The 25288-nt window shown below is 44.9% G+C and overlaps 1 protein-coding gene across 6 annotated transcripts in view; it reads left to right on the plus strand.

Annotated features, from left to right (window-relative positions):
• LOC149463253 (endogenous murine leukemia virus Env polyprotein from Emv-2 locus-like) overlaps positions 1-12845 on the plus strand; it is a 61439-nt gene extending 48594 nt beyond the window's left edge. For 3 of the 6 annotated variants that reach the window (XM_089675430.1, XM_089675427.1, XM_089675429.1), the window contains exon 2: positions 10049-12845. In XM_089675430.1, coding sequence (XP_089531556.1) covers positions 10216-11640 — 1425 coding nt within the window. In that variant the 5' untranslated portion in view covers positions 10049-10215 and the 3' untranslated portion in view covers positions 11641-12845. The remainder of the gene's footprint in view (positions 1-10048) is intronic. The other 3 variants (XM_089675425.1, XM_089675426.1, XM_089675428.1) reach the window with 1 other exon arrangement.
• Positions 12846-25288: the final 12443 nt, after the last annotated feature.

The raw sequence follows: 25288 nt of genomic DNA on the forward strand, positions 1-25288 counted from the left end.
AGGGGAACAGTCCATGTAAGGGGGCACTCTGATGGGAACAGTGTATTAAAGGGGGCACTCTGATGGGAACAGTCCATGTAAGGGGGCACTCTGATGGGAACAGTGCATGTAAAGGGGCACTCTGATGGGAACAGTCCATGTAAAGGGGCACTTTGATGGGAACAGTCCATGTAAGTGGGCACTCTGATGGGAACAGTCCATGTAAGTGGGCACTCTGATGGGAACAGTGTATTTAAAGGGGCACTCTGATGGGAACAGTCCATGTAAGGGGGCACTCTGATGGGAACAGGCTATGTAAGGGGGCACTCTGATGGGAACAGGCTATGTAAGGGGGCACTCTGATGGGAACAGCCCGTGTAAGGGGCACTCTGATGGGAACAGCCCGTGTAAGGGGCACTCTGATGAGAACAGTCCATGTAAAGGGGCACTCCGAAGGGAACAGTCTATGTAAAGGAGCACTTCGATTAGAACAGTCCATGTAAAGGGGCACTCCGATGCTAACAGTCCATGTAAGCAGGCACTCCGATGGGAACAATCCATGTAAATGGGCTCTCTGATGGGAACAGTCCATGCAAGGGGGCACACCAATGGGAACTTTGAATGTAAGTGGGCACTCTAATGGAAACACTGCATGTAAGGGGGCACTCTAATGGAAACACTGCATGTAAGGGGGCACTCCGATGGGAACACTGCAAGTAAGGGGGCACTCCAATGCGAATAGTCCATGTAAGGGGGCACTCTGATGGGAACAGTCCATGTAAGGGGGCACTCCAATATGGACATTTGTTTTTAATGGGAGATGTGATGGGGACAACAGATTAAGGGTGCACCCCGACTGGAGCAGTCCATGTAAGAAGGCATTCCAATTCGAGCAGTCCATGTAAGGGGGCAATCCAATGGGAAGATTCTATGTAAGGGGGCACTCCGATGGGAACACTGCATGTAAGGGGCACTCTGATGGGAAAAGTCCATGTAATGGGGCACTCATATGGGAACTGTCCATGGAAGGGGGCACTCCATCGGGAAGAGTCCAGGTAAGGGGGCACTCAGATGGCAAGAGTACATTTAAGGAGGCACTCTGATGGGAACACTGCATGTAAAGGTGTCCTGAAATAGGACCAGTCCATGTAATGGGGGCACTCCGATGGGATCTGTCCATGTAAGGCGGCACTCTGATGGGAACACTGCATGTAAGGGGGCACTCCGATGGAAACAGTGCATGTAAAGGGGCACTCCAACACATTAGTGAAAGTTTCTAGGTGAACTCATAAATTAATCTAAAGCATAATAAAATTTAAAGCAACAAAATTAAAACCGAGGGGTGAATCTATTATACATAAATAGACTTTCCACTTTGCAAGTGCAGTTGCTCCACAGCTTAATAAGGGGAAACACTGCTGACATCCATAACCCTATCATGTGCAAGAAACAATGCTGTTCTTTTTCATTGTCATGCTTGTGATTGGGTAATCTTTACCAAGGGAAGCTTTGTTTCATGTACTAAGCTCTGGAACAATTGCACTTGCAAAGTGCACAGGCTATTTAAGTTTAGTAAATCAAGAACAAAGTTTCCATGTTTTATAAATTGTTCGTTCTTCTCCTTCACGTTGCAAATTAGAGAAGAAACGTTGATTAAAGAAGGGGAAATGTGTCGGGACATTACAGGCAGGGGCGGACTGACTATACAAACACTCGGGCACTGCCCGATGGCCAGTAGGGGACCCCATGAGGGGCTCTTTTACTGCCCCTCTAATTGTTGCAGAGCACCAGTCATAGAGCGATCTCTGTACATGGTGCACCCCTCAGCAGCTTCCTGTCAGTCCCCATAGATCAGTGACATGAAGGTCACCTCACACACACACATATCCCTTAACCTGAGTACAGAACGGAGACAGTCAAGAGCAGGCATGGCAAGCCCCTCCTCTGCAGCCCGCTCACAAGGATCACGCACAGCTCCGGCTCTGCAGCCAGAGCTGCTGCACACAGAAGGTTTTTTACTTTCATACATAGAATGCATAAAGGTAACAAACCTTGAGCCTTTGCAACCACTTTAACCCCTCAATCATTGGGAATCTTTACTGTACTACGTAGCAAGCAGGTGCTATCTACAGACCCCTGAAAAGCACCCCCAATTTTTTAGCAGAGTGCTGCATACACCACACCTTTTTATCTAGTATTAGGGCCCAAGTTATGATCTTGTACACAAGCCTACTGGTTTCATAAAACGCACCTGGTTGCGTTACAAAGATAGCTGCTGCACATTGTCCAAATTTATACCTGAAAGTTCCCTTCAGCTTCTACAAAAGGAAGCCAGGAACTTATATGCAGGCTGTGCTATATTAACCAAATGATCAGGCTCACAGAGATTCCTGGAGGAATGGTTGGGAAGCCTGTGGGCACCTGACAGGTTCTCAGATGGCCGCCAACTTTGAACCTGTCATGTCTTTGGTGGCTTCCCAGCAATAGCAAGGGGAATCTCTGTGATCCTGAGCTGCAAACAATAATTGGGCATTGGCTCATTCCTGAACGTGGGGGCCCAACAGCTTCTGCAGTTTGCTGATGGGCTCTTCTATGCAGCTGGGATGCAATATGTGGAGGATGGCTGCCACAAATGCATATAATGTAAACAGTGCATTATGTAGTTTGAGCTTTGTGTAGGTGTGGCTTGAGTGTGGGTGGGGACACATGGGGCCCCATGATCTACTATTGCCCAGGGGCCCCATGAGTTGTCAGTCCGCCCCTTACTGTGACCTTGTGACATGAGCTTTAGGGTTGTTGTAATATATCAGGTGTGAGTCTCTTCCCTGTTGCCTGTGCAGATTACGCAAGTGTGACGACTGTATAAAGGGGAAGAAGGTATACTTCTTTATGGCGGGCATTCAGCATTACCTGTTAACCTAAAACACCAACGTTCGTGATTATTAGGAGTTCAGTTTATATGTATAGGTGTATTTTCCAGAACAAGTATGTTTGAGTTTTTATAAAGTGTAGAATGTGTGACGGGCTAAAAGAGAATCCATCTGCATGGTTTAGACATGTCGCTGATTAGTGACAATTCAGTCTTGCAATGTCACCAGGGACACTGTGCTTGTGGTGAGTTGTCATCATCATCATCCACCATGACCTTGTGACATGAGCTTTAGAGTTGTTGTAATATGTCAGGTGTGAGTCTCTTCCCTGCTGCCTGTGCGGATTACACGAGCGTGACAACTGTATAAGGGGGAAGAAGGTATACTCCTTTATGGCGGGCAGTCAGCAGGACCTGTTAACCAGACACACCAACGTTAGTGATGATTAGGAATTCAATTTATTTGTATAGGTGTATGTTCCAGAACAAGTATGTTTGAGATTTTATAAAGGGTAGAATGTGTGACGGGCTAAAAGAGAATCCATGTGCATGCCTCAGACATGTCGCTGATTATTGACAATGCAGTCTTGCAATGTCACAAGGGCCACTGTGCTTGTGGTGAGTTGTCATCATCATCATCCACTGTGACCTTGTGACATGAGCTTTAGAGTTGTTGTAATATGTCAGGTGTGAGTCTCTTCCCTGCTGCCTGTACGGATTACACGAGCGTGACGACTGTATAAGGGGGAAGAAGGTATACTCCTTTATGGCAGGCAGTCAGCAGGACCTGTTAACCTGAAACACCAACATTCGTGATTATTAGGAGTTCAGTTTATATGTGTAGGTTGTCTTGGAAATTCGCTTTAACGAATTTCTCCTTGCCGTGAGTACTCGCAGTTGGATGCGCAGAAATCCCCCATAAAGCTGTGCGAATCTCGCTTACCACGACTGCAGCTAAACTACACAATTCCTTCCCATCCAAATGGGTTAGCTTCTGTTGAAATGTGGGGGGTGGCGTGTGTGTATTTGTAATAAAACCAAAGGGGAGAATGAAAACTTCCTCTATGTGAATTCCAACAGCAACCTGAAAGTGTCGTGTGATCATTTCCAGGTATAGGGAGCTCCAATCACCCACATCTCAACAGAAGGTAAAAGTAGTTGGATGGGCAGGAATCGTGGCGTTTAGCTGCAGTCGTGGTAAGCGAGATTCGCACAGCTTTATGGGGGATTTCTGCGCATCCAACTGCGAGTACTCACGGTAAGGAGAAATTCGTTAAAGCGAATTTCCAAGACAGTTTGGCGAGCCAGTGGATATTAACGCGAATTCTGCGATAGCTAACCAAGTTCGAGGGGGGAATGAGCCATCATGAACTAGCAAAAAGTATGCCGGCACATTTCAGGTCTCTCTGCCATTAAGAGGATCGCTTTTTGCGCGTTCGTGTGGCTGATTTCGCTCTCTGTTAGCTAACGTGAATTCCGCTTAACAAGGACCTAGTTTGGTCCTAAAATCTTGATTTGTGGGTGAAAGACAAGGGTTTGTCTCTGCGGAGAGCAGCAGAGGGGTGGGTTTGGTTGGCTGGATTTGGTCAAGTTTAAAAATCTTCCAACCAAAAATTAAACGGGTATATGTTTTAGCGGATAAAAGTTGTTGCATAGTGTTAGGTAAGTATTTGCGGGTTGTAGGTACTGTGGTAATTGCTTTACCCCCCTCCACGTGAGGTAATCATTACAGTGCTGAAAGGTTTAGGTTAATTGTTAACTGTTGTAAGATCTTTGTGTGTATGTAGTCTGTGCAATGTTTTGTCGGTACTACTGCTCCCAGCAAGCATGCAGCAGGGGGTCCTTTCTGTTACATGTGCATGTTAGTGTGATATGTTGGTGTTTTATGTCTGTCCTGTGATTATACCAAATTGTGTTGTATGTGTGCTGCATATTGTTGTGTAATTGTCCAGTGTATGTTCTGTCCAAAAGTCTGTTTTATGTAAGAGGTTAGAGGCAATTTATGAGGCTAGTGTTCCCATGTGCTTTCCCTGTTGGTGGCCATTTTGTTGACTGCCATGTGTTCCCTGTTGGTTGCCATTTTGTTGACTACCACATGTGCAGTAATCTCTATGCAATGTGCATGAAGTTTCCTATATGCATTTGACCCATTTTGTGTTTTTAATCCAAATTTTTATAGTTTAAGTTGTTTGCTTTTAGCTTTAAATTTCGCGTATTGCGAGCCAATTTAAAGTGTGTTAAGCGAGTTTTTCCCTCACGTGTTCCACATTTAGTGAGCGCGGTGAAGTTTGGGTTTTTGCACATAGATTTCTTGTATAGTGATTATGTTTTTCTTGTGTTTTTCCTGTTAAAAGTAGTTCCTTATTGTAAAGCAGGTTTGTTTTAAGCTGCTGCGTCACGTGTTTCACGTCCAGCAGACTTTTTGTGTAAACGGTTTTAGGTGGTTGCAGCGAAGATTGCGTGTGTAACGTGGATCGTTTAGCGGCGCTGGTATGAGTGATTTTTGCGTCAGCAACAAGGTTACTTTTGGCGCAGTTTTTCGGTTTACCTCCGTGTAATTGTTTTACTGCGAAATGTCCCGTGTTTTTCATAAGGATCCACTTTGTCCTTTTTAACGGTTTTTCAGGTTGAAAAGGGGTTTTTCTGTGTGTATTAGGAAAGTTTTTTTCTTTACACAAATTTCCTAAAGGTCAGTTAGCAGCTTTCCGGCCAACCAGTGACCCCTAAGTAACATCCAAGAACCCCTCTTTTTGTTTTGACTTGTGTTAGCTACTGTGTGCAGGGAGAGAAAAGCCACTTTCATCATTGTGCGGTGTGGCCTGCCAAACACAGTGGGTGATGAGAACCACATAAATTACGCTGTGCGAGTGGGCGGTCCAGGGAAGTGTAACGCTTAGCCTGGTTACCACAAACACTTCGGGTGGTCAGGATCACATAAATTGCGCTGTGGGAGTGGGAGGTGTGCTCTCAGTCTGACCGCCACTTGATGCGCTTCGGGTGATCGATAAGAATCACATAAATTACGCTGTGCTGGGAAAGTGGTGGAATCAGGCCTCTCGGTAGGATCCCACCGAGTGCTCCAGGGGGTAAACAAGTACCCGGACGCGGGATATACAGTTGCAAGAAAAAGTATGTGAACCCCTTGGGATTACGTGGAGTTTTGCATGAATTGGGCATAAAATGTGCTCTGAACGTCATCTAAGTCACAACAATAGAAGAACATAGTCTGCTGAACATAATACTACACAAACATTAGATGTTGCCATGGTTTAATTGCACATAACATGTAAACATTCACAGTGCAGGGAGGAAAAAGTATGTGAACCTTTGGACTTAATAACTGGTTGACCCTCCTTTGGCAGCAATAACCTCAACCAAACGTTTCCTGTAGCTGCAGATCAGACCTGTACAACGATCTGGAGTCATTTTGGACCACTCCTCTTCACAAAACTGTTTCAGTGTAGCAATATTCTTGGGATGTCTGGTGTGAATCGCTCTCTTAAGGTCATGCCACAGCATTTCAATCGGGCTGAGATCAGGACTCTGACTGGGCCACTCCAGAAGGCGTATTCTGTGCTGTTGCAGCCATTGTTTTGTTGAATTACTTGTATGCTTTGGGTCATTGTCCTGTTGCATCACCCATCCTCTGCGGAGCTTCAGTTGGCAGACAGATGGTCGTACGTTTTCCTGCAAAATGTCTTGATAAACTCTGGAATTCATTTTCCCATCAATGACAACAATCCATCCAGGCCCTGAGGCAGCAAAGCAGCCCCAAACCATGATGCTCTCTCCACCATGTTTTACAGTGGGGATGAGGTTTTGATGTTGGTGTGCTGTGCCTTTTTTTCTCCACACATAGTGTTGTGTGTTCTTCCCAAACAACTCAATCTTGGTTTCATCTGTCCACAGTATATTTTGCCAGTAGTGCTGTGGAACATCCAGGTGCTCTTTTGCAAACTTCAAACGTGCTGCAATATTCTTTTTGGACAGCAATGGCTTCCTCCGTGGTGTCCTCCCATGTACTCCATTCTTGTTTAATGTTTTCCTTATTGTAGATGTGTCAACAAAAATGTTAGCATGTGCCAGAGATTTCTGTAGGTCTTTAGCTGACACTCTGGGATTCTTCTTTACCTCATGCAGCATTCTGCGCTGTGCTCTTGCAGTAATTTTTACAGGACGACTACGCCTAGGGAGAGTAGCAACAGTGCTAAACTTTCCCCATTTGTAGACAGTCTGTCTTACCATGGACACATGAACATCAAGGCTTTTGGAGATACTTTTGTAACCCTTTCCAGCTTCATGCAAGTCAACAATTCTTGATCGTAGGTCTTCTGAGAGCTCTTTTCTGCGAGGCATGGTTCACATCAGACAGTGCTTCTTGAAACCAGTAAACCCAAAACAGGTGTATGTTTTTTAAGGGCAGGACAGCTGTCAGCAACACATCCAATATCATCACACTGATTGGAGTCAAGGTTGGCTCACTCCTGGCTCAAATTAGCTCTGGGAGAAGTCATTAAGCTAGGGCCTCACATACTTTTTCCTCCCTGTACTGTGAATGTTTACATGTTATGTGCAATTAAACCATGGTAACATCTAATGTTTGTGTAGTATTATGTTCAGCAGACTGTGTTCTTCTATTGTTGTGACTTAGATGACGTTCAGAGCACATTTTATGCCCAATTCATGCAAAACTCCACGTAATCCCAAGGGGTTCACATACTTTTTCTTGCAACTGTATACCAGTGACTAGTCACGATGGGCAGCAGTCAGTCCATGAAGAGAGAGGGGGAACCAGCCCTCTTCAGGGTAAGGAAAGCTGCACAACTGATGAAGGTGAGTTTGGGGGGGAAGTCTACAGAACCCCTCAAAAGGTGGAATAAATGGTCGAAGGGTACCAGATGGGAAATTCCCCGGGAAGGTACATTTGACGCATGGAGGTGGGAAAAATTCATCTCTGAATTTGAACCACGGATGCAGGCGTCAGAACTAGAGATCGCACAGCTATGGCTTCACAGGTCAATCCAATTAGGGAAGCAGGGCATACATAAACTGGTGTCTGTCCGGAAGAACCAGGTGATGTATACCTGGCCTCCAGAGGGAATAAAACAGGAGGATCCGGTGTCAGAGGTGGAGAAAGCTCTTTCAGGACTGACTCTACTAAGGCAGGCAGGATCAGGGTCTGCTGGGGTTCCCGAACAACCAACAGTGGCTGAGATAAGTATAACTGCACCTGTCTCTTCTGTTAGTGACGTCACTCTTGACGTACCTTTCATGTCTTCTGTATCTATGCCTCAGCCTCTACCTCTGCCTCTCCCTTCTCCCTGCTTCACCCCAGCTCCTTCTGTTTCCAACTACGAAGCCTTCTCAACAACCGATTTGCAGACTATCTGTGAATCAAGGGGAATAGACACCCGGTTAAGAAACAGGGCGGATTGCATCAAAGCGCTACGAACCACTGATCAGACCCCTGCCCCCCAGCTATACCCTGATCTGAGGGACCTCAAACCTGAAGGTGCAGTAAGCGAGGTGGTTAATCTAAGCCCACCGATGAAACTGGGCCAGCCCTTGCACTCTTCCCGGACCGAGGCCTATCCAGTCAGGGTGCAGCAATTTGAAGGTCCTCCCAATGCACAGAGGGAGCGGACTTTAGGGGAACGGGTAGTTTGGCATGTCCCCTTCACCCCGGCAGAGATCCGCACTATTCTGGCTGAGCTCCCGGACTATCGAGTCAATCCGAGAGGATTTGCTCGAATGTTTGGACAAAACCAGATCAGCTATGGTATGAGCGGGTCAGATTGTGCACAGATCCTGCGGGCGAAGGTGGGCATGGAAGTGGCCAGTGCAGTGATTGCAGGGTGCTCTATAACCACTCATGAGGAGATGACTTCAGGGGGCAAAGAGTTCTGTACACAGCTAAAGGCAAAGCTTCCAGAAATGTATGGTGCTACCTCTACTACGGACATGATGAAGCTCACCCAGGGTCCTAATGAGGAAAGCGCCTGCTTCTGGCGGCGTCTCAAGCAGACGGCACTGGATGCGGATCTGGAAGTTGGACCTGATGCTCCAACTGAAGGGGTAAAGGTGACCGCGACGCACATTCTGTTGCGGGCCAAATTTTTGGAAGGCATCAATATTAAAATTCGGGAAAGGCTGGTTCTGGCCTGACCCGAATATAATGAGATGTCTATCCCTGCTATCCTTTCCACTCTTGCGGCAATAGAGAGGGAAATGGATAGAAGAAAACAGGACAAGGCCAAAGTTCTTATGTCCCAGACCCCACACGAAAAACCAAGGGATCTGGGTCACAGGAAGGATAGGCCCCCACCCAGGTGTTTTCAGTGCCACCAAACGGGGCACATGAGGAGGAGCTGTCCCCAATTACCTAAAGGTCGGTGGCAGTTCATTCCTGATGAGTCCTCCACCCCAGTGACCACCATGGTAAGTAACTCCTATGAATCCTCATAGGAAGTTGACAAATCGGTGTCGGCCCAGATCCATCTTTTTCTAGAGGAATTAAAATATCCCCTCCCTTGCCTCACGGACACCAGTGCAGCAAGAACGGTCTTGCGAAAACAGGACATCCAAGGCAAGGTACCCCTCTCAGGGGAAAGCCCTCCTAACCCCTACTAACCTCACTATCAAACGATGCACTATTCTTAACTCAGCTTCTCCTTCCTGTGTCGGAAGATGAGAAGGGGGGGGAGGACAGCAACGATAGTGCTGAATTTTGCAACACGACTAACAATACTAACACCTCTTCTGCTAACATCTCTTCTTTGTCCACTACTAACCTCTCTTCCAAAGGACATGACTGCATTTCTTTGGTGGAACTGGAGTCAGCGGCGACACACCTCATATCACCCCGAGAGTAGCGGTAAGGTTGAACGTCTTAACGGAATCCTTAAAAACAGGATCTCCAACATCATGGCCGATATCCAAAAACCTTAACCTGAGTGTCCCCCCATTGCCCTCTATTCCATCCAGAATGCCCCTCGGCAACCACATGGGCTGTCACCCTACGAGGTGTTGTTTGGGGGACCTCCCAAAACAGGGTTGTACTTTCCTCAACAGTTGTCGTCTTTGCATTCACAGCTTACAGGTTACGTGCAATCTCTGCAACGGGAGCTGCAGAAGATACACCATCGGGTTCGCAAATCGCTCCCTGATCCAAATGCAATAACAGGTGTTCTTTCTATTGAGCCAGGTGATTGGGTCGTCCTAAAGAAACATCAAAGAACCGGACTCGAGCCACGGTTCACCGGACCATACCAAGTCTAGCTGACGACACCTACCTCACTCAAGCTCGAGGGACGAGACAACTGGGTGCACGCAAGCCACTGCAAGAAGCTTTTCAGCTACACCAGAGAATGAGAGGTGTTATTTTCCTTTTTCTTTTTGTTTGTATGTCTTACATGTGTGTGAACAGAGGAAAAGACGGCAGATACCCCAACCTTTTATTTAAAATGCATCTGCGTTTAGCCAGAACCGCCAACAAAACCAACTGTTGGGTATGCTCTAAGCCCCCACCCAGTCACCACATGTCCGCAATGGCCGCTGTTCATGCCCTATATGACATCCGCATCGGCATGAAAAAGCAAGGGACCCCTGGTCAGCCCCCACGTAGACATTTGTCGGTAGAACTTAATGACACATTTTTAGCAGGTAACATCAGTTTTAGCACCAATATTAGCTCTAGCTCCTGTAGGGCCCTCACCAGTCCATTATGGGCAACTGGACAGCTAGGCAGCCCTCAGGTGTGCTTTAAAATCAGCTTTGGCACAGGTAACAAGTTTGTTGGGACTACCACCTGTGAGAGAGGTATAACTGTCAATCTGACTAACCAGACTTCCCTTCTGAGTAACCACACTGACCGACCAGACCACGTGTGTTGGAAGGACGGATGTGATGTGCAGACTGAGGGAGCAATCCCCCAGTCTGTGCAACTGTTGCTCAGTGCCAGAGGCCGAACGAGGAACTCCTCCTGCTCTGCTCTGACAGGTCCATACTATTTTCTGTGTGGTTCGGCAGCCTATAGAACATTTCCCCAGAACGCAAAAGGTTCGTGTGCCCTCATAAAGCTAGTCCCAGCATCCTATGTAGTGATGGATCATGAAGAGTTGATGGTCCACAAGAAGGTAAGAATGGCAGGGAGAGTTCGCAGGGAGCTGTTCTCTGAGGGCGACCAGGCATGGGCTTGGTTCCCCTCATGGACAGGATGGGGAATAGAACTTATGAAGCGCCTGAACAATTTTTCTGTCATCGTGGATAGTATGTTTAGCGAGACCGTAGAGGCTGTCAGAGAAATTGCCCAAGAACAACGGCAGATGGGAATTTTAGTACTTCAGGAGAAGATGGCCCTTGATTATCTTTTAGCCGCCAAAGGGGGGTTCTGTGAGTTCATCGGAGAGGATTGTTGTACTTGGATAGAAGACACCGATGACAAGGTCCAGGCCCATATGGACAAAGTTAGTGAACTACAGGGAAAAGCTAGAGCTATAGCTAGTGAGGGTTGGAATCCGTTCAAGGGTTTGGTAGGATTGGGAGATTTCCTGTTCTCCATCGGATCTTGGTTGAAGGAAGTGGAAGTGTATATCCTGATGCTTCTCTTTTTCCTCTGCCTCTTATATGCCGCGGTGAGATGTTCCTGTTGCCTCATCGACCGTGTAAGCCAAGCTCGGGCAGACGACCACATCTCCATGCCCGCTCCTGGGATTCCACTCCAACCACTGATCGGAGGAAGATCTCACCAACCAACCACCTTCTCTACAGATTACGTCCTGGCTTCCCTCTAATTTATCTCCCTGAAGACCACATTCTCCAAGACCTCCAAGCAAGCTTCAAGCCTCATCATGGTTTGTGTCTGCGATTTGGAAAACTGTCTGGGCCGAGACCAGCCTTGTGTGGCCCCGTCTGCAGGGGCAATTTGAGAATCTGCTGCTGGATCTCCCCAGACCACCGTAGGATCACAAGCCTTATTCATATCACAAGTCTGTTTGTGGTTTTTACAAGAGCCTCCCTGTAGTGAAGGTTCCAACGCTCTTGAGGATCATTGCTTCAATCAAGCCTGTTTGCGTCGAGTCTGCGTCGGGTCTTGTTGTTTCAGGTACCCCGTGGAGCTTTATTCTCAGGGACAACTACAGGAACTCTTTGAGGTTTTGAGACTACACCCATCAAGCTGAAGAAAATCAAGAAGAGACACGAGGAGAATATGATAAAACAGGAGGGAATGTCATGGAAATTTTGTATTGTTGGTTGAACTTTAAATGTGTCATATATGAGTGTTATTCATATGTCTCTCGTGTGGCTTAATTAAAGCTCTGAAGGCTGCAATTAGGCCATGCGCATGTACAATGTATGTATTACAGTACTCAGCTCGGTAATGGACGAGATGGCGGATCTGCGCTTATAGACCGGCGTGTATACCACCACGGCATTCGATGCGAATGCCGCTGGCAGTAGACCGCGGGCCTGTATCCACATATCAGCAGCATAGTACCACATGGACTTCATAACGCAAGGCGCCAAGCGGTACGAACTCCGCGTGTAGGCTTATGCATATCTTACAACCCATTACCGACCTGAACTGTATCTGGATGGATGTGTTTTAATAAAGATCGTATTGGGCCCATCCAGGTACAGACTGATGTTCCTAGGGGATGCTTGTACAGAGAATGAACATACTGCTAGGAGCTGGGAAATATGCTCTCCATAGAGGGCTCATGGGGGGAAGGGGAGGAAGTCTGCTGACCTCAGAAGGCTCATGGGGGGAAGGGGAGGAAATCTGCTGACCTCAGAGGGCTCATGGGGGAGGACCAGTGATAGATAATAGGAAAGGCTATGCTCCAATCGGAATGTACATCCTGTGTATAGGCACTCCCCATTGCATTGTTCTGTGGGAGGGGTTTGACCTTATTCATGTGGGGGGGGGCGTGTGTGTATTTGTAATAAAACCAAAGGGGAGAATGAAAACTTCCTCTATGTGAATTCCAACAGCAAACTGAAAGTGTCGTGTGATCATTTCCAGGTATAGGGAGCTCCAATCACCCACATCTCAACAGAAGCTAAAAGTAGTTGGATGGGCAGGAATCGTGGCATTTAGCTGCAGTCGAGTTAAGCGAGATTCGCACAGCTTTATGGGGGATTTCTGCGCATCCAACTGCGAGTACTCACGGTAAGGATAAATTTGTTAAAGCGAATTTCCAAGACAAGGTGTATTTTCCAGAAGAAGTATGTTTGAGTTTTTATAAAGTGTAGAATGTGTGACTGGCTAAAAGAGAATCCATCTGCATGGTTCAGACATATCGCTGATTAGTGACAATTCAGTCTTGCAATGTCACAAGGGACACTGTGCTTGTGGTGAGTTGTCATCATCATCATCCACTGTGACCTTGTGACATGAGCTTTAGAGTTGTTGTTATATGTCAGGTGTGAGTCTCTTCCCTGCTGCCTGTGTGGATTACACGAGCGTGTTGACTGTATAAGGGGGAAGAAGGAATACTCCTTTATGGCGGGCAGTCAGCAGGACCTGTTAACCTGAAACACCAACGTTCGTGATTATTAGGAGTTCAGTTTATATGTGTAGGTGTATTTTCCAGAAGAAGTATGTTTGAGTTTTTATAAAGTGTAGAATGTGTGACTGGCTAAAAGAGAATCCATCTGCATGGTTCAGACATGTCGCTGATTAGTGACAATTCAGTTTTGCAATGTCACAAGGGACACTGTGCTTGTGGTGAGTTGTCATCATCATCATCCACTGTGACCTTGTGACATGAGCTTTAGAGTTGTTGTAATATGTCAGGTGTGAGTCTCTTCCCTGCTGCCTGTACGGATTACACGAGCGTGACGACTGTATAAGGGGGAAGAAGGTATACTCCTTTATGGCGGGCAGTCAGCAGGACCTGTTAATCTGAAACACCAACGTTCTTGATTATTAGGAGTTCAGTTTATATGTATAGGTGTATTTTCCAGAAGAAGTATGTTTGAGTTTTTATAAAGTGTAGAATGTGTGACGGGTTAAAAGAGAATCCATCTGCATGGTTCAGACATGTCGCTGATTAGTGACAATTCAGTTTTGCAATGTCACAAGGGACACTGTGCTTGTGGTGAGTTTTCATCATCATCATCCACCGCGACCTTGTGACATGAGCTTTAGAGTTGTTGTAATATGTCAGATGTGTGTCTCTTCCCTGCTGCCTGTGCGGATTACACGAGCGTGACGACTGTATAAGGGGGAAGAAGGTATACTCCTTTATGGCGGGCAGTCAGCAGGACCTGTTAACCTGAAACACCAGCGTTCGTGATTTTTAGGAGTTCAATTTATATGTATAGGTGTATTTTCCAGAACGAGTATGTTTGAGATTTTATAAAGGGTAGAATGTGTGAGGGACTAAAAGAGAATCCATCTGCATGGCTCAGACATGTCGCTGATCATTGACAATGCAGTCTTGCAATGTCATAAGGGCGACTGTGCTTTTGGTGAGTTTTCACCATCATCATCCTCTGTGACCTTGTGACATGAGCTTTAGAGTTGTTTTAATATGTCAGGTGTGAGTCTCTTCCCTGCTGCCTGTACGGATTACACGAGCGTGACGACTGTATAAGGGGGAAGAAGGTATACTCCTTTATGGCGGGCAGTCAGCAGGACCTGTTAACCTGAAACACCAACGTTCGTGATTATTAGGAGTTCAGTTTATATGTGTAGGTGTATTTTCCAGAAGAAGTATGTTTGAGTTTTTATAAAGTGTAGAATGTGTGACGGGCTAAAAGAGAATCCATCTGCATGGTTCAGAGATATCGCTGATTAGTGACAATTCAGTTTTGCAATGTCACAAGGGACACTGTGCTTGTGGTGAGTTTTCATCATCATCATCCACCGTGACCTTGTGACATGAGCTTTAGAGTTGTTGTAATATGTCAGGTGTGAGTCTCTTCCCTGCTGCCTGTGCGGATTACACGAGCGTGACGACTGTATAAGGGGGAAGAAGGTATACTCCTTTATGGCTGGCAGTCAGCAGGACCTGTTAACCTGAAACACCAACGTTCGTAATTATTAGGAGTTCAGTTTATATGTGTAGGTGTATTTTCCAGAAGTATGTTTGAGTTTTTATAAAGTGTAGAATGTGTGACGGGTTAAAAGAGAATCCATCTGCATGGTTCAGACATGTCGCTGATTAGTGACAATTCAGTTTTGCAATGTCACAAGGGACACTGTGCTTGTGGTGAGTTTTCATCATCATCATCCACCGTGACCTTGTGACATAAGCTTTAGAGTTGTTGTAAAATGTCAGGTGTGTGTCTCTTCCCTGCTGCCTGTGCGGATTACACGAGCGTGACGACTGTATAAGAGGGAAGAAGGTATACTCCTTTATGGCGGGCAGTCAGCAGGACCTGTTAACCTGAAACACCAACGTTCGTGATTATTAGGAGTTCAGTTTATATGTGTAGGTGTATTTTCCAGAAGAAGTATGTTTGAGTTTTTATAAAGTGTAGAATGTGTGACTGGCTAAAAGAGAATCCATCTGCATGGTTCAGACATATCGCTGATTAGTGACAATTCAGTCTTGCAATGTCACAAGGGACACTGTGCTTGTGGTGAGTTTTCATCATCATCATCCACCGTGACCTTGTGACATAAGCTTTAGAGTTGTTGTAATATGTCAGGTGTGAGTCTCTTCCCTGCTGCCTGTACGGATTACACGAGCGTGACGACTGTATAAGGGGGAAGAAGGTATACTCCTTTATGGCGGGCAGTCAGCAGGACCTGTTAATCTGAAACACCAACGTTCTTGATTATTAGGAGTTCAGTTTATATGTATAGGTGTATTTTCCAGAAGAAGTATGTTTGAGTTTTTATAAAGTGTAGAATGTGTGACGGGTTAAAAGAGAATCCATCTGCATGGTTCAGACATGTTGCTGATTAGTGACAATTCAGTTTTGCAATGTCACAAGTGACACTGTACTTGTGGTGAGTTTTCATCATCATCATCCACCGCGACCTTGTGACATAAGCTTTAGAGTTGTTGTAATAAGTCAGGTGTGAGTCTCTTCCCTGCTGCCTGTACGGATTACACGAGCGTGACGACTGTATAAGGGGGAAGAAGGTATACTCCTTTATGGCGGGCAGTCAGCAGGACCTGTTAATCTGAAACACCAACGTTCTTGATTATTAGGAGTTCAGTTTATATGTATAGGTGTATTTTCCAGAAGAAGTATGTTTGAGTTTTTATAAAGTGTAGAATGTGTGACGGCTTAAAAGAGAATCCATCTGCATGGTTCAGACATGTCGCTGATTAGTGACAATTCAGTTTTGCAATGTCACAAGGGACACTGTGCTTGTGGTGAGTTTTCATCATCATCATCCACCGCGACCTTGTGACATGAGCTTTAGAGTTGTTGTAATATGTCAGGTGTGTGTCTCTTCCCTGCTGCCTGTGCGGATTACACGAGCGTGACGACTGTATAAGGGGGAAGAAGGTATACTCCTTTATGGCGGGCAGTCAGCAGGACCTGTTAACCTGAAACACCAGCGTTCGTGATTTTTAGGAGTTCAATTTATATGTATAGGTGTATTTTCCAGAACGAGTATGTTTGAGATTTTATAAAGGGTAGAATGTGTGAGGGACTAAAAGAGAATCCATCTGCATGGCTCAGACATGTCGCTGATCATTGACAATGCAGTCTTGCAATGTCATAAGGGCGACTGTGCTTTTGGTGAGTTTTCATCATCATCATCCTCTGTGACCTTGTGACATGAGCTTTAGAGTTGTTTTAATATGTCAGGTGTGAGTCTCTTCCCTGCTGCCTGTGCGGATTACACGAGCGTAACGACTGTATAAGGGGGAAGAAGGTATACTCCTTTATGGCTGGCAGTCAGCAGGACCTGTTAACCTGAAACACCAACGTTCGTAATTATTAGGCGTTCAGTTTATATGTGTAGGTGTATTTTCCAGAAGAAGTATGTTTGAGTTTTTATAAAGTGTAGAATGTGTGACGGGTTAAAAGAGAACCCATCTGCATAGTTCAGACATGTCGCTGATTAGTGACAATTCAGTTTTGCAATGTCACAAGGGACACTGTGCTTGTGGTGAGTTTTCATCATCATCATCCACCGTGACCTTGTGACATAAGCTTTAGAGTTGTTGTAAAATGTCAGGTGTGTGTCTCTTCCCTGCTGCCTGTGCGGATTACACGAGCGTGACGACTGTATAAGGGGGAAGAAGGTATACTCCTTTATGGCGGGCAGTCAGCAGGACCTGTTAACCTGAAACACCAGCGTTCGTGATTTTTAGGAGTTCAATTTATATGTATAGGTGTATTTTCCAGAACAAGTATGTTTGAGATTTTATAAAGGTTAGAATGTGTGACGGGCTAAAAGAGAATCCATGTGCATGCCTCAGACATGTCGCTGATTATTGACAATGCAGTCTTGCAATGCCACAAGGGACACTGTGCTTGTGGTGAGTTGTCATCATCATCATCCACTGTGTCCTTGTGACATGAGCTTTAGAGTTGTAATATGTCAGGTGTGAGTCTCTTCCCTGCTGCCTGTACGGATTACACGAGCGTGACGACTGTATAAGGGGGAAGAAGGTATACTCCTTTATGGCGGGCAGTCAGCAGGACCTGTTAACCTGAAACACCAACGTTCGTGATTATTAGGAGTTCAGTTTATATGTGTAGGTGTATTTTCCAGAAGAAGTATGTTTGAGTTTTTATAAAGTGTAGAATGTGTGACTGGCTAAAAGAGAATCCATCTGCATGGTTCAGACATATCGCTGATTAGTGACAATTCAGTCTTGCAATGTCACAAGGGCCACTGTGCTTGTGGTGAGTTTTCATCATCATCATCCACCGCGACCTTGTGACATAAGCTTTAGAGTTGTTGTAATATGTCAGGTGTGTGTCTCTTCCCAGCTGCCTGTGCGGATTATACGAGCTTGATGACTGTATAAGGGGGAAGAAGGTATACTCCTTTATGGCGGGCAGTCAGCAGGACCTGTTAACCTGAAACACCAACGTTTGTGATTATTAGGAGTTCAGTTTATATGTGTAGGTGTATTTTCCAGAAGAAGTATGTTTGAGTTTTTATAAAGTGTAGAATGTGTGACTGGCTAAAAGAGAATCCATCTGCATGGTTCAGACATATCGCTGATTAGTGACAATTCAGTCTTGCAATATCACAAGGGACACTGTGCTTGTGGTGAGTTGTCATCATCATCATCCACCGCGACCTTGTGACATAAGCTTTAGAGTTGTTGTAAAATGTCAGGTGTGAGTCTCTTCCCTGCTGCCTGTACGGATTACACGAGCGTGACGACTGTATAAGGGGGAAGAAGGTATACTCCTTTATGGCGGGCAGTCAGCAGGACCTGTTAACCTGAAACACCAGCGTTCGTGATTTTTAGGAGTTCAATTTATATGTATAGGTGTATATTCCAGAACAAGTATGTTTGAGATTTTATAAAGGGTAGAATGTGTGACGGGATAAAAGAGAATCCATGTGCATGCCTCAGACATGTCGCTGATTATTGACAATGCAGTCTTGCAATGTCACAAGGGACACTGTGCTTCTGGTGAGTTGTCATCATCATCATCCACTGTGACCTTGTGACATGAGCTTTAGAGTTGTTGTAATATGTCAGGTGTGAGTCTCTTCCCTGCTGCCTGTGCGGATTACACGAGCGTGACGACTGTATAAGGGGGAAGAAGGTATACTCCTTTATGGCGGGCAGTCAGCAGTACCTGTTAACCTGAAACACCAACGTTCATGATTATTAGGAGTTCAGTTTATATGTGTAGGTGTATTTTCCAGAAGAAGTATGTTTGAGTTTTTATAAAGTGTAGAATGTGTGACTGGCTAAAAGAGAATCCATCTGCATGGTTCAGACTTATCGCTGATTAGTGACTATTCAGTCTTGCAATGTCACAAGGGACACTGTGCTTGTGGTGAGTTTTCATCATCATCATCCACCTTGACCTTGTGACATAAGCTTTAGAGTTGTTGTAATATGTCAGGTGTGAGTCTCTTCCCTGCTGCCTGTACGGATTACACGAGTGTGACGACTGTATAAGGGGGAAGAAGGTATACTCCTTTATGGCGGGCAGTCAGCAGGACCTGTTAACCTGAAACACCAGCGTTTGTGATTTTTAGGAGTTCAATTTATATGTATAGGTGTATTTTCCAGAACAAGTATGTTTGAGATTTTATAAAGGGTAGAATGTGTGACGGGCTAAAAGAGAATCCATGTGCATGCTTCAGAAATGTTGCTGATTATTGACAATGCAGTCTTGCAATGTCACAAGGGCCACTGTGCTTGTGGTGAGTTGTCATCATCATCATCCACTGTGACCTTGTGACATGAGCTTTAGAGTTGTAATATGTCAGGTGTGAGTCTCTTCCCTGCTGCCTGTACGGATTACACGAGCGTGACGACTGTATAAGGGGGAAGAAGGTATACTCCTTTATGGCGGGCAGTCAGCAGGACCTGTTAACCTAAAACACCAACGTTCGTGATTATTAGGAGTTCAGTTTATATGTGTAGGTGTATTTTCCAGAAGAAGTATGTTTGAGTTTTCATAAAGTGTAGAATGTGTGACGAGCTAAAAGAGAATCCATCTGCATGGTTCAGACATGTCACTGATTAGTGACAATTCAGTTTTGCAATGTCACAAGGGACACTGTGCTTGTGGTGAGTTTTCATCATGATCATCCACCGTGACCTTGTGACATAAGCTTTAGAGTTGTTGTAATATGTCAGGTGTGAGTCTCTTCCCTGCTGCCTGTACGGATTACACGAGCGTGACGACTGTATAAGGGGGAAGAAGTTATACTCCTTTATGGCGGGCAGTCAGCAGGACCTGTTAATCTGAAACACCAACGTTCGTGATTATTAGGAGTTCAGTTTATATGTATAGGTGTTTTTTCCAGAAGAGGTATGTTTGAGTTTTTATAAAGTGTAGAATGTGTGACGGGCTAAAAGAGAATCCATCTGCATGGTTCAGACATGTCGCTGATTAGTGACAATTCAGTTTTGCAATGTCACAAGGGACACTGTGCTTGTGGTGAGTTTTCATCATCATCATCCACCGTGACCTTGTGACATAAGCTTTAGAGTTGTTGTAAAATGTCAGGTGTGAGTCTCTTCCCTGCTGCCTGTACGGATTACACGAGCGTGATGACTGTATAAGGGGGAAGAAGGTATACTCCTTTATGGCGGGCAGTCAGCAGGACCTGTTAACCTGAAACACCAGCGTTCGTGATTTTTAGGAGTTCAATTTATATGTATAGGTGTATTTTCCAGAACAAGTATGCTTGCGATTTTATAAAGGGTAGAATGTGTGACGGGATAAAAGAGAATCCATGTGCATGCCTCAGACATGTCGCTGATTATTGACAATGCAGTCTTGCAATGTCACAAGGGCCACTGTGCTTGTGGTGAGTTGTCATCATCATCATCCACTGTGACCTTGTGACATGAGCTTTAGAGTTGTTGTAATATGTCAGGTGTGAGTCTTTTCCCTGCTGCCTGTACGGATTACACGAGCGTGACGACTGTATAAGGGGGAAGAAGGTATACTCCTTTATGGCGGGCAGTCAGCAGGACCTGTTAACCTGAAACACCAACGTTCGTGATTATTAGGAGTTCAGTTTATATGTGTAGGTGTATTTTCCAGAAGAAGTATGTTTGAATTTTTATAAAGTGTAGAATGTGTGACTGGCTAAAAGAGAATCCATCTGCATGGTTCAGTTATATCGCTGATTAGTGACAATTCAGTCTTGCAATGTCACAAGGGACACTGTGCTTGTGGTGAGTTTTCATCATCATCATCCACCGTGACCTTGTGACATAAGCTTTAGAGTTGTTGTAATATGTCAGGTGTGAGTCTCTTCCCTATTGCCTGTACGGATTACACGAGTGTGACGACTGTATAAGGGGGAAGAAGGTATACTCCTTTATGGCAGGCAGTCAGCAGGACCTGTTAACCTGAAACACCAGCGTTCGTGATTTTTAGGAGTTCAGTTTATATGTGTAGGTGTATTTTCCAGAAGAAGTATGTTTGAGTTTTTATAAAGTGTAGAATGTGTGACGGGCTAAAAGAGAATCCATCTGCATGGTTCAGACTTATCGCTGATTAGTGACTATTCAGTCTTGCAATGTCACAAGGGACACTGTGCTTGTGGTGAGTTTTCATCATCATCATCCACTGTGACCTTGTGACATAAGCTTTAGAGTTGTTGTAATATGTCAGGTGTGAGTCTCTTCCCTGCTGCCTGTACGGATTACACGAGTGTGACGACTGTATAAGGGGGAAGAAGGTATACTCCTTTATGGCGGGCAGTCAGCAGGACCTGTTAACCTGAAACACCAGCGTTCGTGATTTTTAGGAGTTCAATTTATATGTATAGGTGTATTTTCCAGAACAAGTATGTTTGAGATTTTATAAAGGGTAGAATGTGTGACGGGCTAAAAGAGAATCCATGTGCATGCTTCAGAAATGTTGCTGATTATTGACAATGCAGTCTTGCAATGTCACAAGGGCCACTGTGCTTGTGGTGAGTTGTCATCATCATCATCCACTGTGACCTTGTGACATGAGCTTTAGAGTTGTAATATGTCAGGTGTGAGTCTCTTCCCTGCTGCCTGTACGGATTACACGAGCGTGACGACTGTATAAGGGGGAAGAAGGTATACTCCTTTATGGCGGGCAGTCAGCAGGACCTGTTAACCTGAAACACCAGCGTTCGTGATTTTTAGGAGTTCAATTTATATGTATAGATGTATTTTCCAGAACAAGTATGTTTGAGATTTTATAAAGGGTAGAATGTGTGACGGGATAAAAGAGAATCCATGTGCATGCCTCAGACATGTCGCTGATTATTGACAATGCAGTCTTGCAATGTCACAAGGGCCACTGTGCTTGTGGTGAGTTGTCATCATCATCATCCACTGTGACCTTGTGACATGAGCTTTAGAGTTGTTGTAATATGTCAGGTGTGAGTCTTTTCCCTGCTGCCTGTACGGATTACACGAGCGTGACGACTGTATAAGGGGGAAGAAGGTATACTCCTTTATGGCGGGCAGTCAGCAGGACCTGTTAACCTGAAACACCAACGTTCGTGATTATTAGGAGTTCAGTTTATATGTGTAGGTGTATTTTCCAGAAGAAGTATGTTTGAGTTTTTATAAAGTGTAGAATGTGTGACGGGCTAAAAGAGAATCCATCTGCATGGTTCAGACATATCGCTGATTAGTGACAATTCAGTTTTGCAATGTCACAAGGGACACTGTGCTTGTGGTGAGTTTTCATCATCATCATCCACCGCGACCTTGTGACATGAGCTTTAGAGTTGTTGTAATATGTCAGGTGTGAGTCTCTTCCCTGCTGCCTGTGCGGATTACACGAGCGTGACGACTGTATAAGGGGGAAGAAGGTATACTCCTTTATGGCGGGCAGTCAGCAGGACCTGTTAACCTGAAACACCAACGTTCATGATTATTAGGAGTTCAGTTTATATGTGTAGGTGTATTTTCCCGAAGAAGTATGTTTGAGTTTTTATAAAGTGTAGAATGTGTGACGGGCTAAAAGAGAATCCATCTGTATGGTTCAGACATGTCACTGATTAGTGACAATTCAGTTTTGCAATGTCACAAGGGACACTGTGCTTGTGGTGAGTTTTCATCATCATCATCCACCTTGACCTTGTGACATAAGCTTTAGAGTTGTTGTAATATGTCAGGTGTGAGTCTCTTCCCTGCTGCCTGTACGGATTACACGAGCGTGACGACTGTATAAGGGGGAAGAAGGTATACTCCTTTATGGCGGGCAGTCAGCAGGACCTGTTAACCTGAAACACCAACGTTCGTGATTATTAGGAGTTCAGTTTATATGTGTAGGTGTATTTTCCAGAAGAAGTATGTTTGAGTTTTTATAAAGTGTAGAATGTGTGACTGGCTAAAAGAGAATCCATCTGCATGGTTCAGACATATCGCTGATTAGTGACTATTCAGTCTTGCAATGTCACAAGGGACACTGTGCTTGTGGTGAGTTTTCATCATCATCATCCACTGTGACCTTGTGACATAAGCTTTAGAGTTGTTGTAATATGTCAGGTGTGAGTCTCTTCCCTGCTGCCTGTACGGATTACACGAGTGTGACGACTGTATAAGGGGGAAGAAGGTATACTCCTTTATGGCGGGCAGTCAGCAGGACCTGTTAACCTGAAACACCAGCGTTCGTGATTTTTAGGAGTTCAATTTATATGTATAGGTTTATTTTCCAGAACAAGTATGTTTGAGATTTTATAAAGGGTAGAATGTGTGACGGGCTAAAAGAGAATCCATGTGCATGCTTCAGAAATGTTGCTGAATATTGACAATGCAGTCTTGCAATGTCACAAGGGCCACTGTGCTTGTGGTAAGTTGTCATCATCATCATCCACTGTGACCTTGTGACATGAGCTTTAGAGTTGTAATATGTCAGGTGTGAGTCTCTTCCCTGCTGCCTGTACGGATTACACGAGCGTGACGACTGTATAAGGGGGAAGAAGGTATACTCCTTTATGGCGGGCAGTCAGCAGGACCTGTTAACCTGAAACACCAACGTTCGTGATTATTAGGAGTTCAGTTTATATGTATAGGTGTATTTTCCAGAAGAAGTATGTTTGAGTTTTTATAAAGTGTAGAATGTGTGACGGGCTAAAAGAGAATCCATCTGTATGGTTCAGACATGTCGCTGATTAGTGACAATTCAGTTTTGCAATGTCACAAGGGACACTGTGCTTGTGGTGAGTTTTCATCATCATCATCCACCGTGACCTTGTGACATAAGCTTTAGAGTTGTTGTAAAATGTCAGGTGTGAGTCTCTTCCCTGCTGCCTGTACGGATTACACGAGCGTGACGACTGTATAAGGGGGAAGAAGGTATACTCCTTTATGGCGGGCAGTCAGCAGGACCTGTTAACCTGAAACACCAACGTTCGTGATTATTAGGAGTTCAGTTTATATGTATAGGTGTTTTTTCCAGAAGAGGTATGTTTGAGTTTTTATAAAGTGTAGAATGTGTGACGGGCTAAAAGAGAATCCATCTGCATGGTTCAGACATGTCGCTGATTAGTGACAATTCAGTTTTGCAATGTCACAAGGGACACTGTGCTTGTGGTGAGTTTTCATCATCATCATCCACCGTGACCTTGTGACATAAGCTTTAGAGTTGTTGTAAAATGTCAGGTGTGAGTCTCTTCCCTGCTGCCTGTACGGATTACACGAGCGTGACGACTGTATAAGGGGGAAGAAGGTATACTCCTTTATGGCGGGCAGTCAGCAGGACCTGTTAACCTGAAACACCAGCGTTCGTGATTTTTAGGAGTTCAATTTATATGTATAGGTGTATTTTCCAGAACAAGTATGTTTGCGATTTTATAAAGGGTAGAATGTGTGACGGGATAAAAGAGAATCCATGTGCATGCCTCAGACATGTCGCTGATTATTGACAATGCAGTCTTGCAATGTCACAAGGGCCACTGTGCTTGTGGTGAGTTGTCATCATCATCATCCACTGTGACCTTGTGACATGAGCTTTAGAGTTGTTGTAATATGTCAGGTGTGAGTCTTTTCCCTGCTGCCTGTACGGATTACACGAGCGTGACGACTGTATAAGGGGGAAGAAGGTATACTCCTTTATGGCGGGCAGTCAGCAGGACCTGTTAACCTGAAACACCAACGTTCGTGATTATTAGGAGTTCAGTTTATATGTGTAGGTGTATTTTCCAGAAGAAGTATGTTTGAATTTTTATAAAGTGTAGAATGTGTGACTGGCTAAAAGAGAATCCATCTGCATGGTTCAGTTATATCGCTGATTAGTGACAATTCAGTCTTGCAATGTCACAAGGGACACTGTGCTTGTGGTGAGTTTTCATCATCATCATCCACCGTGACCTTGTGACATAAGCTTTAGAGTTGTTGTAATATGTCAGGTGTGAGTCTCTTCCCTATTGCCTGTACGGATTACACGAGTGTGACGACTGTATAAGGGGGAAGAAGGTATACTCCTTTATGGCAGGCAGTCAGCAGGACCTGTTAACCTGAAACACCAGCGTTCGTGATTTTTAGGAGTTCAGTTTATATGTGTAGGTGTATTTTCCAGAAGAAGTATGTTTGAGTTTTTATAAAGTGTAGAATGTGTGACGGGCTAAAAGAGAATCCATCTGCATGGTTCAGACTTATCGCTGATTAGTGACTATTCAGTCTTGCAATGTCACAAGGGACACTGTGCTTGTGGTGAGTTTTCATCATCATCATCCACTGTGACCTTGTGACATAAGCTTTAGAGTTGTTGTAATATGTCAGGTTTGAGTCTCTTCCCTGCTGCCTGTACGGATTACACGAGTGTGACGACTGTATAAGGGGGAAGAAGGTATACTCCTTTATGGCGGGCAGTCAG

Source organism: Staurois parvus, unplaced genomic scaffold (assembly GCF_062004578.1).
Source record: "Staurois parvus isolate SC_StPar_1 unplaced genomic scaffold, SC_StPar_1.0 ptg000155l, whole genome shotgun sequence".
In the NCBI taxonomy this organism is placed as follows: domain Eukaryota; kingdom Metazoa; phylum Chordata; class Amphibia; order Anura; family Ranidae; genus Staurois; species Staurois parvus.